The sequence below is a fragment of the Monopterus albus genome, unplaced genomic scaffold (assembly GCF_001952655.1).
Source record: "Monopterus albus unplaced genomic scaffold, M_albus_1.0 scaffold65.1, whole genome shotgun sequence".
In the NCBI taxonomy this organism is placed as follows: domain Eukaryota; kingdom Metazoa; phylum Chordata; class Actinopteri; order Synbranchiformes; family Synbranchidae; genus Monopterus; species Monopterus albus.
Window position 1 is genome coordinate 2394905 of NW_018127945.1, and position 13326 is coordinate 2408230.

The following is a 13326-nucleotide window of genomic DNA, read 5'->3' on the forward strand; positions in this document are numbered from 1 at the left end:
CCTCCAGGCGAGACATTTGAGCATAGTAGTATGTCAGATATCTGGTATAGTTTAGCTTATCATAAGCAAAACACCATGGAATGATTGCTCTAATTGCTGCAAGATGCATCATCCACTTACCCTCCCTTGATGCCCGAATAAGACTAAGCAAAATCTCAACCATGTCCACATAAGACATCCAGAAGGCAGACAGGGGACCATTGTTTTCTCTAAGGTAGCCGAGGAACTCACTGAATCGTGCCAGAATGCATTGACTTGAATCTTGCTCGAGGATTCCCTGAAATCTTTTCTGAGATATTTCTTCACACAGGTTTTCGACTGCTTTTAAAGTTGCTTCCAAGTGAATTAGATCATCATGATGATTCTGTTTTAACCATGGATGAAAACCTTTCCATGCTAGTCTCCGGAAAGCCTCATAGAGCAGCTTGTGCAGCCTTACTGCTCGATTGTACCTGTGACCATCAATAACCCCTGAAACTGAACCATCAGCTATCACTCCTGCCTCAACACAAAGGTCTCTTAGACCAGCATCTGCAAACCGTTTTCCAGTTGTTGCCATGAATGTACAGGTAGTATGGAAGACCCTCATTCTAAGGATGATGTTCTTGCATAGCTCCTGGTGTTTCCAGGGGCCTATTTCAAGAAGGCGGTTTTGTCGAAACTCAGTTTGTTAACCCCGAAATGAGGGAAACTCTGAGTTTTCGGTTTCAGAGACGGAGGTAACTTAAACTCGTGAAAGCGGGGTAAGTTAAACCCGTTTCACACAGAGAGGTAATCTAAACTCAGAGTCAGTTACTACGGCAACTTACTCTGTGAACCTAACCTGGTTGGGAGCAGGTTTTGTTCGGGAAACTCAGAGTTTCCTCCGGGTCTCCGCCCCTTTTTAAAGTGAACGGTGTTTAATACCTCATTTAATCTTTCAGTACATTCATAGATTGCACACGTTTCCGTCACGCAGAGACCAAAATGGCGTGTCCATTCATAGAGGATCCTGTAGATGAGGACGCTGTATTAATTTTCAGGGAATTGCATTTACGTCGGGAGAGGATATTGAGGCCACGAGTTGATTTTTTTGTCATATCCCCATGTATTTTTATTTGAGCGGTACCGTTTTTCTAGAGAGTCCATAACATATATCAATAATCTTATCCACCCATACATCAGACACATCACCCATTGTGGCCGTGCTCTTACATCCGAGCAGATGCTTTGTGTTGCGTTACGATTTGTTGCAAATGGCAGTTTGCATCGGGGATGCAGAGCCCATTAGTAAGGCCACAGTATGTAGAATAGTTCGGAAAGTGTGCCTCGCCCTCAAGCGCTTTCTGTGAATTTTTGTTGTGTTTCCTGGGCACAAACCCCTCAGAGCCATTAAAGAGGAGTTTCACAGGATTGCAGGTTAGTGGTATTGAATTCGTTTCAGTAAGGCTGATCTGAAAAATGATGATCAGTTAATAACATCTTGCTGTGACCTCTGGAAATAAACTAATAATTAGAATCCCCTTCAGGATTTCCTAATGCGGTTGGATGCATTGATGGCGCACATATTCCCATCAATGCACCTACATGAAAATTAAAATTCAATTCTTATATTATTACATCAGTGTTGGGTCAATTTTTAAAAAAGTATTTTGATTAATGTAATAATTACTCTCCATAAAACGTACTGGATTATTTATTAATCATTACTTTACAAATCCCATATCAACCACAATAGGAATTTTAAGAAAGGGTAGACATAAAACTGCACTTTTAATTCGTACAAAAATCGGCATTTTATGCAATTACTGACGTTACTCATTAAATTATTGACGAATTAAGAACCATTCCTTACTTTACAAGTGACAAATAATAACATTACTAACATTATTTAGTAATTACTTACACCGAACACTGTATGATTAAAATGTAAACGTACGCATTGACTCGGGCAGCTATTTTCCCCCAAGCTAACTCTTTCGTCGCTGCAGCCGTGTTGCTTCTTTTACGAAATATGGGCTCGTAGTCACTATATGCTTGTAGTAGCACATCCATTTCTGTCGGGGAAAAACGCAGACCTATTTTGGCTTGGTCCTGTTGCCATGGTGACTCGTAATTTCTTCACTCCATTGTTCAGGGCTTTTTATAGTCGCGTGGCACGCGCCTAACTCTGAGTCAGACAACTCAGAGTTGATTAAACCAACTCTTTTCAGCTGTTCTGAAACCGAAAACTCCGAGTTTTCCAACTCTGAGTAAGTCAACTCAGAGTTCAGGTTTGAACTCTGAGTTTGTTAAACCGCCTTCTTGAAATAGGCCCCAGGTCGCATAGCAACGCTGGCGCTCTTCCTAAATCTGCAGACAACTAACTGTTCATAAAGATGTATGTAGGAGTGTAATGTCTAGGTCAAAAGGTCAGGATGTTGTACTTAGTGTCACAGATCAAAATCTGCCTGGCGACAAGATCACCAAATGTGGGGTCAGAACAGAACGAGGTCAAGAAACCAACCAAGGAATGAGGATGAAGGACAGCACGGCTGACGTCAGATCATTTGCATGACTCGTATTATAAATTCTCTATCCAGAGGAAACTCGTGGTTCTGGCTTCCTGCAGCAGCTATGCACTATACTTCTGTGTGATAGGGCTTCAGAAAGAGACGGAATCCAGAGCTCTGTATTGCTTTTCTTGAATATTTTTCCTTAAATATTGATTGTAATAAATATCTCAAAAGACAGATTTGTCTTTGAGTATTCTTCATAAAAAGGACACACAGGACTGTTTTAGTCCAACACCATCAGGGCATTCAGTGTCTTGCCCAAGGACACTTGACATGTGGACTGCAGGCCCCGAGATTTGAACCTTCAAACTTCCGGTTGGGAGATGACTGCTCTACCCACCGCACCATTGTCACCTCCCCCAGTAGTATGGTGACATTAGTTTTCACAGAACCACTAACAGTTTATACAACATGTGGACTGCAGGCACCGAGATTCGAACCTTCAAACTTCCAGTTGGGAGATGACTGTTCTACCCACCGCACCATTGTCGCCTCCCCCAGTAGTATGGTGACATTAGTTTTCACAGAACCACTAACAGTTTATACAACCATGAATTAGGGTCAGACAGTTTTGCTCAAGTTGAATATTTAACTTGCTCTAAAAACAGCTGGTGAAGATGTGCAGACTGAAGCACTGGTTCTTTTAATAGTGAAGCATTGCTCCTCAAATTCAGACTGTTTGCTTCCTTGGCCTTCAAAAGTAGAAAAGCCAACAAGAACTGGGCGTTTGTCGAATTACTGCTGTGTAATATCCTTCAAAAGCAAAGCAGACATTTGAAACAGTTTCTTAGACCTGAGAAGCAAAACCATAATGAAAAAACAGACGAACAGAAAGACAAAGAAGAGGAGGCAGTGAGAAAGAGATGACAATGAACTATCTGAGCTCTCTTGGATATGGCACAACAAATTGGCACAATTTCTACCACCAGTGTGTCAGCACTGATAGATTAAGAAACACAGTTTAATGTGCCATATCCTAACTAACAAAAAAACATATAGCATGTCACTATGTGGCTCAAATTCTAGAGTGAATAGCAATGAATGCTCATGCTAACATGGTAAACAAAAACGATCTTCTTCCCCTGGGTGTCCACATTCTGACCTTCTCCTTGTACATGGTCCAACACAAGTCACACACAAGCCAACACAAATCAACAGAGCACCTTTGCTGGATGATGTCACTGTCCAGTGCAGAAAAAGTTGTAACATAACCAACTCTTTCAATGCATAGGGTTGCAGCATTTTGCCAGAGCCCCCTGCAGTGCTGGCTGAGGGGAATATAATCCCCCATATAAATGAATGGAGAGCGCTGCATCTGAACACCTGTTAATTGTATGTTGCCATATACGGATTTAAAAGGTTGGGCCAGTGACAGATGCCATTCATTGTGAAGTAGCTTTGCAGCCCTTCAGAGCTCAACAAATTCAGTACGCATCCAACTACACTACAGTTGTATTTGCATAACATTGAGAAGGCTCAATGTTATGCAAATATCCTCTGACACTGTTTGAGCCAAGTGAAAGCCAATCCAGATTCCAACAGAAACTGAAGGACAGACTTGTTTGGTTCTTCATACTCTCCAGCTTCCCAGTTCTCTACGAGTTATGGGAACATAAAAAAGAAATACGACTTGTGGAAACAAAATGCCAACATACATACCGCATGTCAGAAAACTGCCTGGCCTAAATTATCTGCTTAACACAACATACTGCATAACTATATATCACCAAAGTGATATAGCCAACTGCTTTGTATTTATGTGTGTGGATCATCTCCCTATATTTTTATTTGGAAGGTTTTCATAAGGTTCCTATAACGTTTTGGGGGGGGGGGCATACGGAAATTCTGGGGGTGTGAAAAGATTTGTGTTTTTACAACACCACCAGCCTAACATTAATAAAACATAAAAAATATGCATGTGTTCTTTGTGACAATAACATTTCCAGTCATTTTTAAATATTTATTATGAAGGTCAACAAGTTTAAACAAACTTTGCAACTTTGTTTTGGATAACAGAAAATTACTTTGCACTGTACAATTTAAATGAAGAAACCATATACTTTTTTGATAAAACTTTCAGTTAACAATCCAATGTCCTTACGCACAGCTTCACCACTTCAATGTCTGTCCTCAGATTGTGGAAGTGCACTAACCACCTACAAAAAAAAGTGCATTAAATAAACTGGAAATAAATAAACTGTTTTGATGGATTTAACAATCGATAATTACTAACCTGAATTCCCCTGTGGGGTGCATACTTTAAAGTCTCTGCAACAAAGTGTTCAAAGACTTGCTGGGCCACTGCCACATGTATTCTGCAACATGCATCTTAGAAGAATAGAGAAAAAGAAAATAGTTATTATGCCCATGTTATGTGATGTGTTGTGATGCTTTTTTATGAAATAATATTTGAGGCTATGTAATAACTTAAATAACAAACATTTTCACTTGTGCACTTACCCTTTATGACTTCATATAAAAGCAGGTCTTCAAACCTTTACCTTTTCTTCCCTTTTCGGCCTTTTCAGACTATAGGCTCGTAGAGAATGTTACTAAAAGTTGTGGGAACGGTCCTTCCTACCTGGAATGATTGTTTTGTTATGGCAGTCAATTTCATGTGACCAAAATGGACTGACATTGCCATTCCTAGAACTATACTACTAGTGTGGTTGTGAAAATTTGTTGTCTTCCATCTGTAATACCCCGGTTCTTTTATTGGACAGATCTGAATAAGGAAGGAGTCCGTCTTTCTTCATTTTAGTGCTGATTTATTTAAACCACAAGCAAAGCAGATGTTAACACAGTTTCTCTTGGAAATGGAAAAAATGCACAATATTTTCTGCAAACAGTGATGCATAGTTACTTCTTATGCCATAAATTGAACAAAAATAAAAAATAAAAACATTATTATGGCATGGTGCAAAAGTTTGGGCACCCTACACAATCAGTACTTAGTAACACCTCCTCTGGCAGATATCACAGCTTGCAAACGCTTTTCATAGCCAGCTAAAAGTCTTTCAATTCTTGTACTTGGGATCTTCTCCCATTCTTCCTTGCAAAAGGCTTCTAGTTCTGTAATATTCTTTGGTCGTCTTGCATGCACAGCTCTTTTAAGATCTACCCACAAATTTTCAATGATGTTTAAATCAGGGGACTGTGATGGCCATTCCAAAACCTTCAGCCTGCGTCTCTTGAGGTATTCCATAGTGGATTTCGAGGTATGTTTAGGATCATTGTCCTGTTGTAGAAGCCATCCTCTTTTCAGCTTCAGCTTTTTTACAGATGGTGTGATGTTTGCTTCCAGAATTTGCTGGTATTTAGTGGAATCCATTCTTCCCTCCACCCGTGCAATGTTTCCTGTGCCACTGGCTGCAACACAACCCCAGAGCATGATAGATCCACCCCCATGCTTAATAGTTGGCAAGGTGTTCTTTTCATGAAATGCTGCTCCTTTTTTTCTCCAAACATGCCTTTGCTGATTGTGTCCAAAGAGTTCTATTTTAACTTCATCAGTCCACAGCACTTGTTTCCAAAACGCATCGGGCTTCTGTAGATGTCCTGTTGCATACTTCAGACGTTGGATTTTATGATGGGGACGCAGATAAGGTTTTCTTCTGCTGACTCTTCCATGAAGGCCTTGTCTGTGCAAGCATCGCTGCACAGTGGAACGGTGCACCACCACTCCTGAGTCTGCTAAATCTTCCTGCAGGTTTTTTGCAGTCAAATGGGGGTTTTGATTTGTCTTTCTGACCAGCATACGAGCAGTTCTGTCCGAGAGTTTTCTTGGTCTTCCAGATCTCATCTTGACCTCCACAGTTCCCCTGATCTGCCATCTCTTAATTACATTTCTTACTGTGGAAACTGCAAGCTGACAACGCTTTGCTATCTTCTTGTAGCCTTCTCCTGCATTGTGGGCATCAATAACTTTCACTTTCAGGGTCTTACACAGCTGCTTAGAGGAACCCATGGTTGCTGGGTGTCCACAAGTGTGTGCACAAGGTTTGAAGAGTCAAAGTATTTGTACAGCTTTGAAATTGGCATTTACCAATGACAGCTGTTGCTGTGCATCAGATCTAACGAGCTGATTAAGGTCTGATACCTTGTGAGAGACTTTGAGACTCTGGAACTCTTAGGGTGCCCAAACTTTTGCACCATGCCATAATCATGTTTTTATTTTTTATTTTTGTTCAATTTATGGCATAAGAAGTAACTATGCATCACTGTTTGCAGAAAATATTGTGCATTTTTTCCATTTCCAAGAGAAACTGTGTTAACATCTGTTCAAATAAAAAATCACCAAAATCTGTTATTTATCAAGGGGTGCCTAAACTTTTGCATAAGACTGTATCTGTCAACATTGAAACAGAGCAGACTACAGCAGACTTTAATTCTTACTAAATTACATTACTAATATATTTGATTCAACACAATGTCTAATAATTATCTTACTGATTTATTAATATCTAACACATCTGAAAATTGTTTTACACCTTTACAGTTGATGAGTAGAGATAGTAGACACTTGCATTATTCAGTGTCAAAGTTGCCATTTGTTTTAAAAATGGTCTCCAGGTTTTAATAGAAATAAACAAACCCCTAAATATCTCATGAAATATTAAAAAATATATATCTGAAGTTTGAGATCAATGACCAGGTTTTCTTGTACAGTGCAGTAATGCAGTGTCACAGTTTGGACTTTGATTCCTGTTATGTTTTTCCCCGTCTCCCCCCGTCGTTCTGCCTTGTCACATTAATCAGCCATTATTCCAAAAACCTGCCGCCCATTACCTCCCGGTCCTGCTGCATTTATATATGCCCTTTTCCCATCAGTGTTCGATGGTTCATTTCATTCATGTCCTGATTGTTCGATGCCGCTATGGTCGTTCCTGTCACATTCGTTACTGCAACGTTTCTACAGTGCTACAAAAACCTGCTTGCCAGCTATGGAGTGAGTAAACCCCAGCACTGTGTTTAAACTGCTGTCGCATCTGCCCAACCCAGTCCTCTGGTTCTCCTGGTTCCTGCCACTCCCCTGCTCACTCACCTGCACACCTTGGTCCCCCTGGAGTGCACCAGCCGACCCAGCCTACCTGAACTTTCTGTCCCCTGGCCCACGAGTTTCTGCCTGACTCTTCCCCTGTTCTGTTTTTATCTACCCATCTTGCTTTAGTTGACCAATAAACTCCTTTCTGTTGTCACTGCCCTTCTGAGTCTCAGAGTCTGCATTTGGGGCCCAACCTCACACACACATGCATGTGCACGCACATGCACACACACACGTCGTAACATGCAGGCTCACAGCATCTGCCACAATCTTACCACAGTCATAAATACCACACTGCTGTGTGGTAACTGCCCCTAGTTATTCAAACCCTTCTAAAATTTTTATATAAAAAAAAAAAACTATGTGTAATTTATTTTTTATAAAAACTACTAGTCTCAAGTTTTATTTCTCACATTTTTTTTCTTATGGCTCTGCCATTGATTGTTTAGCAGCAGTCATAATACTAACTGATTCTGGTGTCATGGGTCCTCATGTCTCTCCATCTGCAGGTCGTGGGATGAGTTCCATGACTGTGCAAACATGGCGATGGCTGGCTGTCCGGAGGAAGCAGCGGCTGTATGGGAGTCCCTCCGCCAGGAATCCAAAAAGATGCAGTTCTCTGGAAACCTCTATGACATGTGCTCCAGTCACAACAACCACCCAGCAGCCTCAGTCTCCCCTCATGGTTCACTCAACCAGGAAGAGATCAACCAGGAGTCTCTAAGAGGGCATGCCAATCATCTGGCGGGCTGCCTCCACACCCTCGTGCTACTGTCTCCTCTGCTGCTGCTGCTGTTTTTCTGGATATAACTCCTCTGAAGCAACTTAATTTTGTGAATAGATGTATATTTTAAACTCCACAGACTTTCCACTGTTTATTTTCCTCTGCTCTACCAGGGGCTGAATACTTCTAACTGCATGTTCAGAGGTCCAACAGTCTTTTTTGCTAATCTATCTTTAAACTACCTGTACAGTTTCACGCGTATTCTCTACCTTTGGAAACACACACAAAATTCATACAGATCAACAGCAGCCTCACATGCTGTCTTTATGTCCTATCTCCTTACCTATAGTTATTATAAGCTTCAATGTGTAATAACATCCAGCAATGGCAGTTAGCACTGTTGTCTCACAGTAAGAAGGTTCAATGTTGGAGTCTCAGCCAAGCCAGTGCTGTTCTGTGCAGAGTTTATATGTTCTTCCTGTGTGGGTTCTCTTTGGGTACTCTGGTTTCCTCCAAAGATATGCAGCTTAGGTTGATTGGCGACTCAAAATTACCTGTAGATGTGTGTGGTTGTCTGTCTCAGTTGGTTTTTCCATTATAGTAACCTACTGAAATGTGTCGTCCTGAGTAAATCTTGTCACAGGTTCTGCGTTTGTTCCCACTACTCAGCCCACTTTGGAGGTGCTACATTTTGGCACCACTGAGGACGTAGTACTAAAATCAGGTACCAGATATGTGAGGACGAAGGGGGTGCATGCATGCAGAGCAGCCGCTGGTGATTGGTTAAATGTCCAAGCATTAGCATTACAAACACCATGTGTAAACTCACAACTGACTGCATGCGTGAGAGGGGAGCAGCCCCTCCCTCCTCTTACCAACCAACAGAGAAAATACAGCAGAAAAACAAAGCAGGACAGTCCACATCAGCCCTGGAGGCTATACTTGGTGATGGTTAAGGGAAGTATATAATTACATAACATAGTATATATAGAAGTATAGCATTTGTTAGGTTTGTTGTTGCTGCTGCAGCCACATAAGTTTTGAGTAGAAGTTAAAGTGAAGTCAACATGTGCTGGAATTGTTTTTTATTTGGTGCTTGCCCTCATATGAAACCCTCTGGAGTTCCTTCTTGGCATCCTGCACTGTAGCTCTGTAGTATGGGACCAATATGTTCTTCGAACAGAATCACAATCCTGATGCATGCCAAGTGCATTTCATGCTCCAGGAGTCATAGTTTGGCTTTACTGAAGTTGCTTGTTATTCTAAGTGGCTGCAGGTAACAGTTGTTCTTGTCTGGCCCTGGATCAGAAATACTATCAGATTAGAGACAGACAGACTGAGAGAGAGAGGTGAGTACACCTGGAAAACAAATCCGTTCTGCCTATTTGAAGACTGAATCCACCTGACAGCAACGAGGTTGCTTTACACAGAGGGCTTAAGGTTATAGGTTTGCTCCTCTTTTTTCACAGAAATAAATCAAGGCTCCGCCGACTTTAAAGACTTAGTGAAGAGAGAAATGTGAAGAAGCACAAAACCAAATTCTCAAAGGCTTCAACAGGCTTCAATAGGCTGCTAACTTTTAGAGGGGTGTAAATAAATAAATAAAAATTGATTAGAGAGAACTGTGTGTCACTTAAACAACTGATTGAGCCTATCTACCTCTACAATGGCAACGTTTATTAAAAACACCCACAGGGCTGAATTAAATGGAGAGGTGTAGTAAGCAGATATAATGACAGTTATACAGTATAATAGTGGCATTTTTTTATTGTTTTACTTAGTTTGCCAATGTCAAACGTAACCATTTTAAGCTTTTGTTATTCTTTTCAAATGCTGATAAACCTATGAAGCCAGTAGCTATTATTTTCTGTGGGTAAATCCAAGTGCAAGGCCAAAGGAACTGAGCTAAAATAAAGAGCCCACAGCCAGAGATATACTTGGATGGTTTAAAGATGCTGCTGAAATGTTGAACTTTTAATTAGACTGACAGAAATAGCAATTCAAGGCCTCAGTGGTAGATTCACCAAGGTGTAGCAATTTGAAAACTACTGTATCTCCAAAGAACTTAAATACGATGTTGTCACTGGAGGTTAAAAAAGAGTAAACCATAAACTTGAGGCTACATTAGAAAATAGGACCAGATGTTTACATTAATCCAGGCTTATAGTGAGTTTACCCGCTATTCATCATAAGCTCACTTATGATAGAATTTTTTTTTATAGGAATATAACTTGTTCATATTAGATTTTGAAGTCTGTTTACTCAGAGGTGTTGCTTTCATTGTGGCCTAAAACACACACAAAGAAAGTCATGAAATCAAAGGAAGGTGGACAAATCAGAGTGGTTTTCAATAACACTGCAGTATATATACAATGTTATTGACCAGAGAATTAGTTTCCAGCACCACATGGGAGACTATACTCTGGTAGCAGCTGGGTGCTCTGACAAATAGGTAAAATTGGACAAGAAATGACTGCAGGAGAATGAGAAACATTCTTAAACACCAATACATCTTTGTCACATTAATGGTACAGTATATATTTGTTATACTGTGAATAAACAGCAGTAGAAGTGTTAACACAGAGGTATCTCTTTAGATGGGTTTCCATTTACAAAAGTCATTTGTAGCACTGAGATAAAAAAAAGACAACAACATAGTTCCACAATGTCATAATTTCTTATATATGGATATTTTTATTATTTAAAAATAAAGCAGCTTCCTTGAAATCCAAGTAATTACTGTTTAGAGGTGAATTTGTATACAGCACACATTGCATTGCATGCATTTTTTAAGCACATTGCACTTCTGATAGACAACTCTGGCAGCTAACATGACACATATTCCACAGAGAAATGTCAACTTTTAGCAGTGAAAATGCATAATGAAGCTGTAAACAAAGCTAGCTTCAAAGGTAGAGGAAGAGCTAAACTAGCTGTTTCTCCCTGCACAAGTCTTTATCATAAACTAAGCTGAGCTAACAAAATCCAGAGTCCAGCTCCTTAAGGACCAACTCACTGACATGAGTGTGTTATCCACATACTGTATGTTGTCATCCAGCTCTCTAAGACAGCATCTATTTTCTAGAAATGTAAAGCACATAACACCTTAAATACAGTGGTCAAAGCAACAGTGAGAAGTTGTAATATCAAGCATGGGACATACTCAACTTGAGGTTCACAGTCAGTTGATACAGCTGTCATTCAGTGGAACTATGTGCTCAAATTCAGGTCTGTTTTTTCAATCATATTTGCTTCCAGTAAATATATGTAAAATCACAGTAAAAAAACAAAAAATATTCTGTGTGTAATACCCCAGTTCTTTAATTGGACAGCTCTGAATAACGAAGGAGTCCATCTTTCTTCATTTAGTGCTGATTTATTTTAACTACAAGTAAAAATTATAAACATGACCCGGGTTGCTCCCCCTTCCAGAGACACACACACTGGCTGCTGGAAAATGGAGTCCCTGGCCACACAGAGCCTAATACATTTATAAGTTTTGGGCAAACCCCTTACCCAGATGTAGTCAGTCCGAAGACTCCATCTCTTATCTAGTGCTCCACAGGCTTGGAGCAGCTGCATTTCTACCTAGTCATAAATAAATTAAAAATTTCAATGTGTATGTATGTTGTCACGTGGTGTGTAGCTAAGCATTCATTCAGACATAATATTCTAACACAAGGTTAATACAGGAAAGAATTGGTCCCATAAGTAACTGTAGCTCACATTTCAGAATCAACACTCTGTCTGCTAACCTTGAAATAAAACAGACTAAAGCAGACTTCTGGAACAAATATTACTAAACTGCACCCTTAGTGTTGAACAATTATCTAACATGTGTATCAGGCCAATCCCAGCCAGCATCGGGCAAGAGGCGGGGTACACCCTGGACAGGCCACCAGTCCATCGCAGGGCTTAAATGAAAATCATGCTTGTAATTCAAGCTATGTATCATGGGACTACAAACAACATGAATAGGTCAAGCAGAATAAAGCAGAATATACATACTGTGTTAAAATGACTAGTCCAACAGGACACATGCTGGATTAACATTGTTTTGTTCAATCTTTAGTCATATATGCAGCAAACTGTAAAAAAAAAAAAAAAAAAAAGTAGAACCTAAGCACAGACCTAGTGGCGATATTTAAGTCAGTTCTTTGTCCTTCTCTCACTATATTGGTGTCTTTGTACTGTGCGTAGTGTGTAATGTGTGTGTAGTTGGTGGTTGTTTTTTGTGTTCAAGGCTGTGTGTAAGTGTGGGCAGAAAGAAACATCCAGTATGCCACTGTAATGTCAGTTAGCTTGTTGAATTAGCCATTTATCCACACAACATACAGACAACAGTTTCATTGTTACTGAATAAACTGCTCTGTTTCAGCACTATGTAGACAAAATGTCACTTCCTAGCCTTGTTTGTTTGTAGACATAGCATGCAGTGTTGAGCTTCCTTTGCTTTTTCATGTGTGAGAAGCAGAATAGCAGAACAAGAGCCAGCATGTACATATATGATCCTGTGACTTGTGTTTACACTGTGCTTACATCACACATTTGAAGCTGAGAGAAAGAGAGTGTGTTCCTATGGATGAAAAACCATCCAGGCCGGCTACGCAGTGCCACTGCTGCAGAGCATTTCATCAAACAGAATGGAGATCCGAACATCTGGGATCATGGATGGAGGATGGACTTTTTCCAGGGATGTGTTGGACTTAACCGTCCTGCATGTTCGTTTCTGAGGAAGAGTCAAAGTCATACTCCACAGATGAAAGCAAAAAGCTACACCACAGAAGCTCTGTGTACACTCTGTGCTGTAGCTGTATTTTTCCTGTAGACAGTAATGACAAGCTTTGTATTGTACATTAGTGCATACCGCCAGGATTCCTTTCAAATGTGCTATGCTTTCAAAAAAGAACTTGAAGGTTGCCTTTAGTTATATCCTGCTTTTTCCTTTTCCTTCTTTTCTTTGACCATCTGTCCCCTCTTTCTGTTTCCTTTACAGGCATTTTCTCTACCCCTCCATCCATATG

At 40.3% G+C, this 13326-nt stretch overlaps 1 protein-coding gene across 2 annotated transcripts in view; it reads left to right on the plus strand.

Annotated features, from left to right (window-relative positions):
• The window catches only part of nrn1la (neuritin 1-like a), a 124075-nt gene extending 112464 nt beyond the window's left edge, over positions 1 to 11611 (plus strand). For both annotated transcript variants that reach the window (XM_020604258.1, XM_020604259.1), the window contains exon 3: positions 8088 to 11611. In XM_020604258.1, coding sequence (XP_020459914.1) covers positions 8088 to 8388 — 301 coding nt within the window. In that variant the 3' untranslated portion in view covers positions 8389 to 11611. The remainder of the gene's footprint in view (positions 1 to 8087) is intronic.
• The last annotated feature ends 1715 nt before the right edge of the window (positions 11612 to 13326 follow it).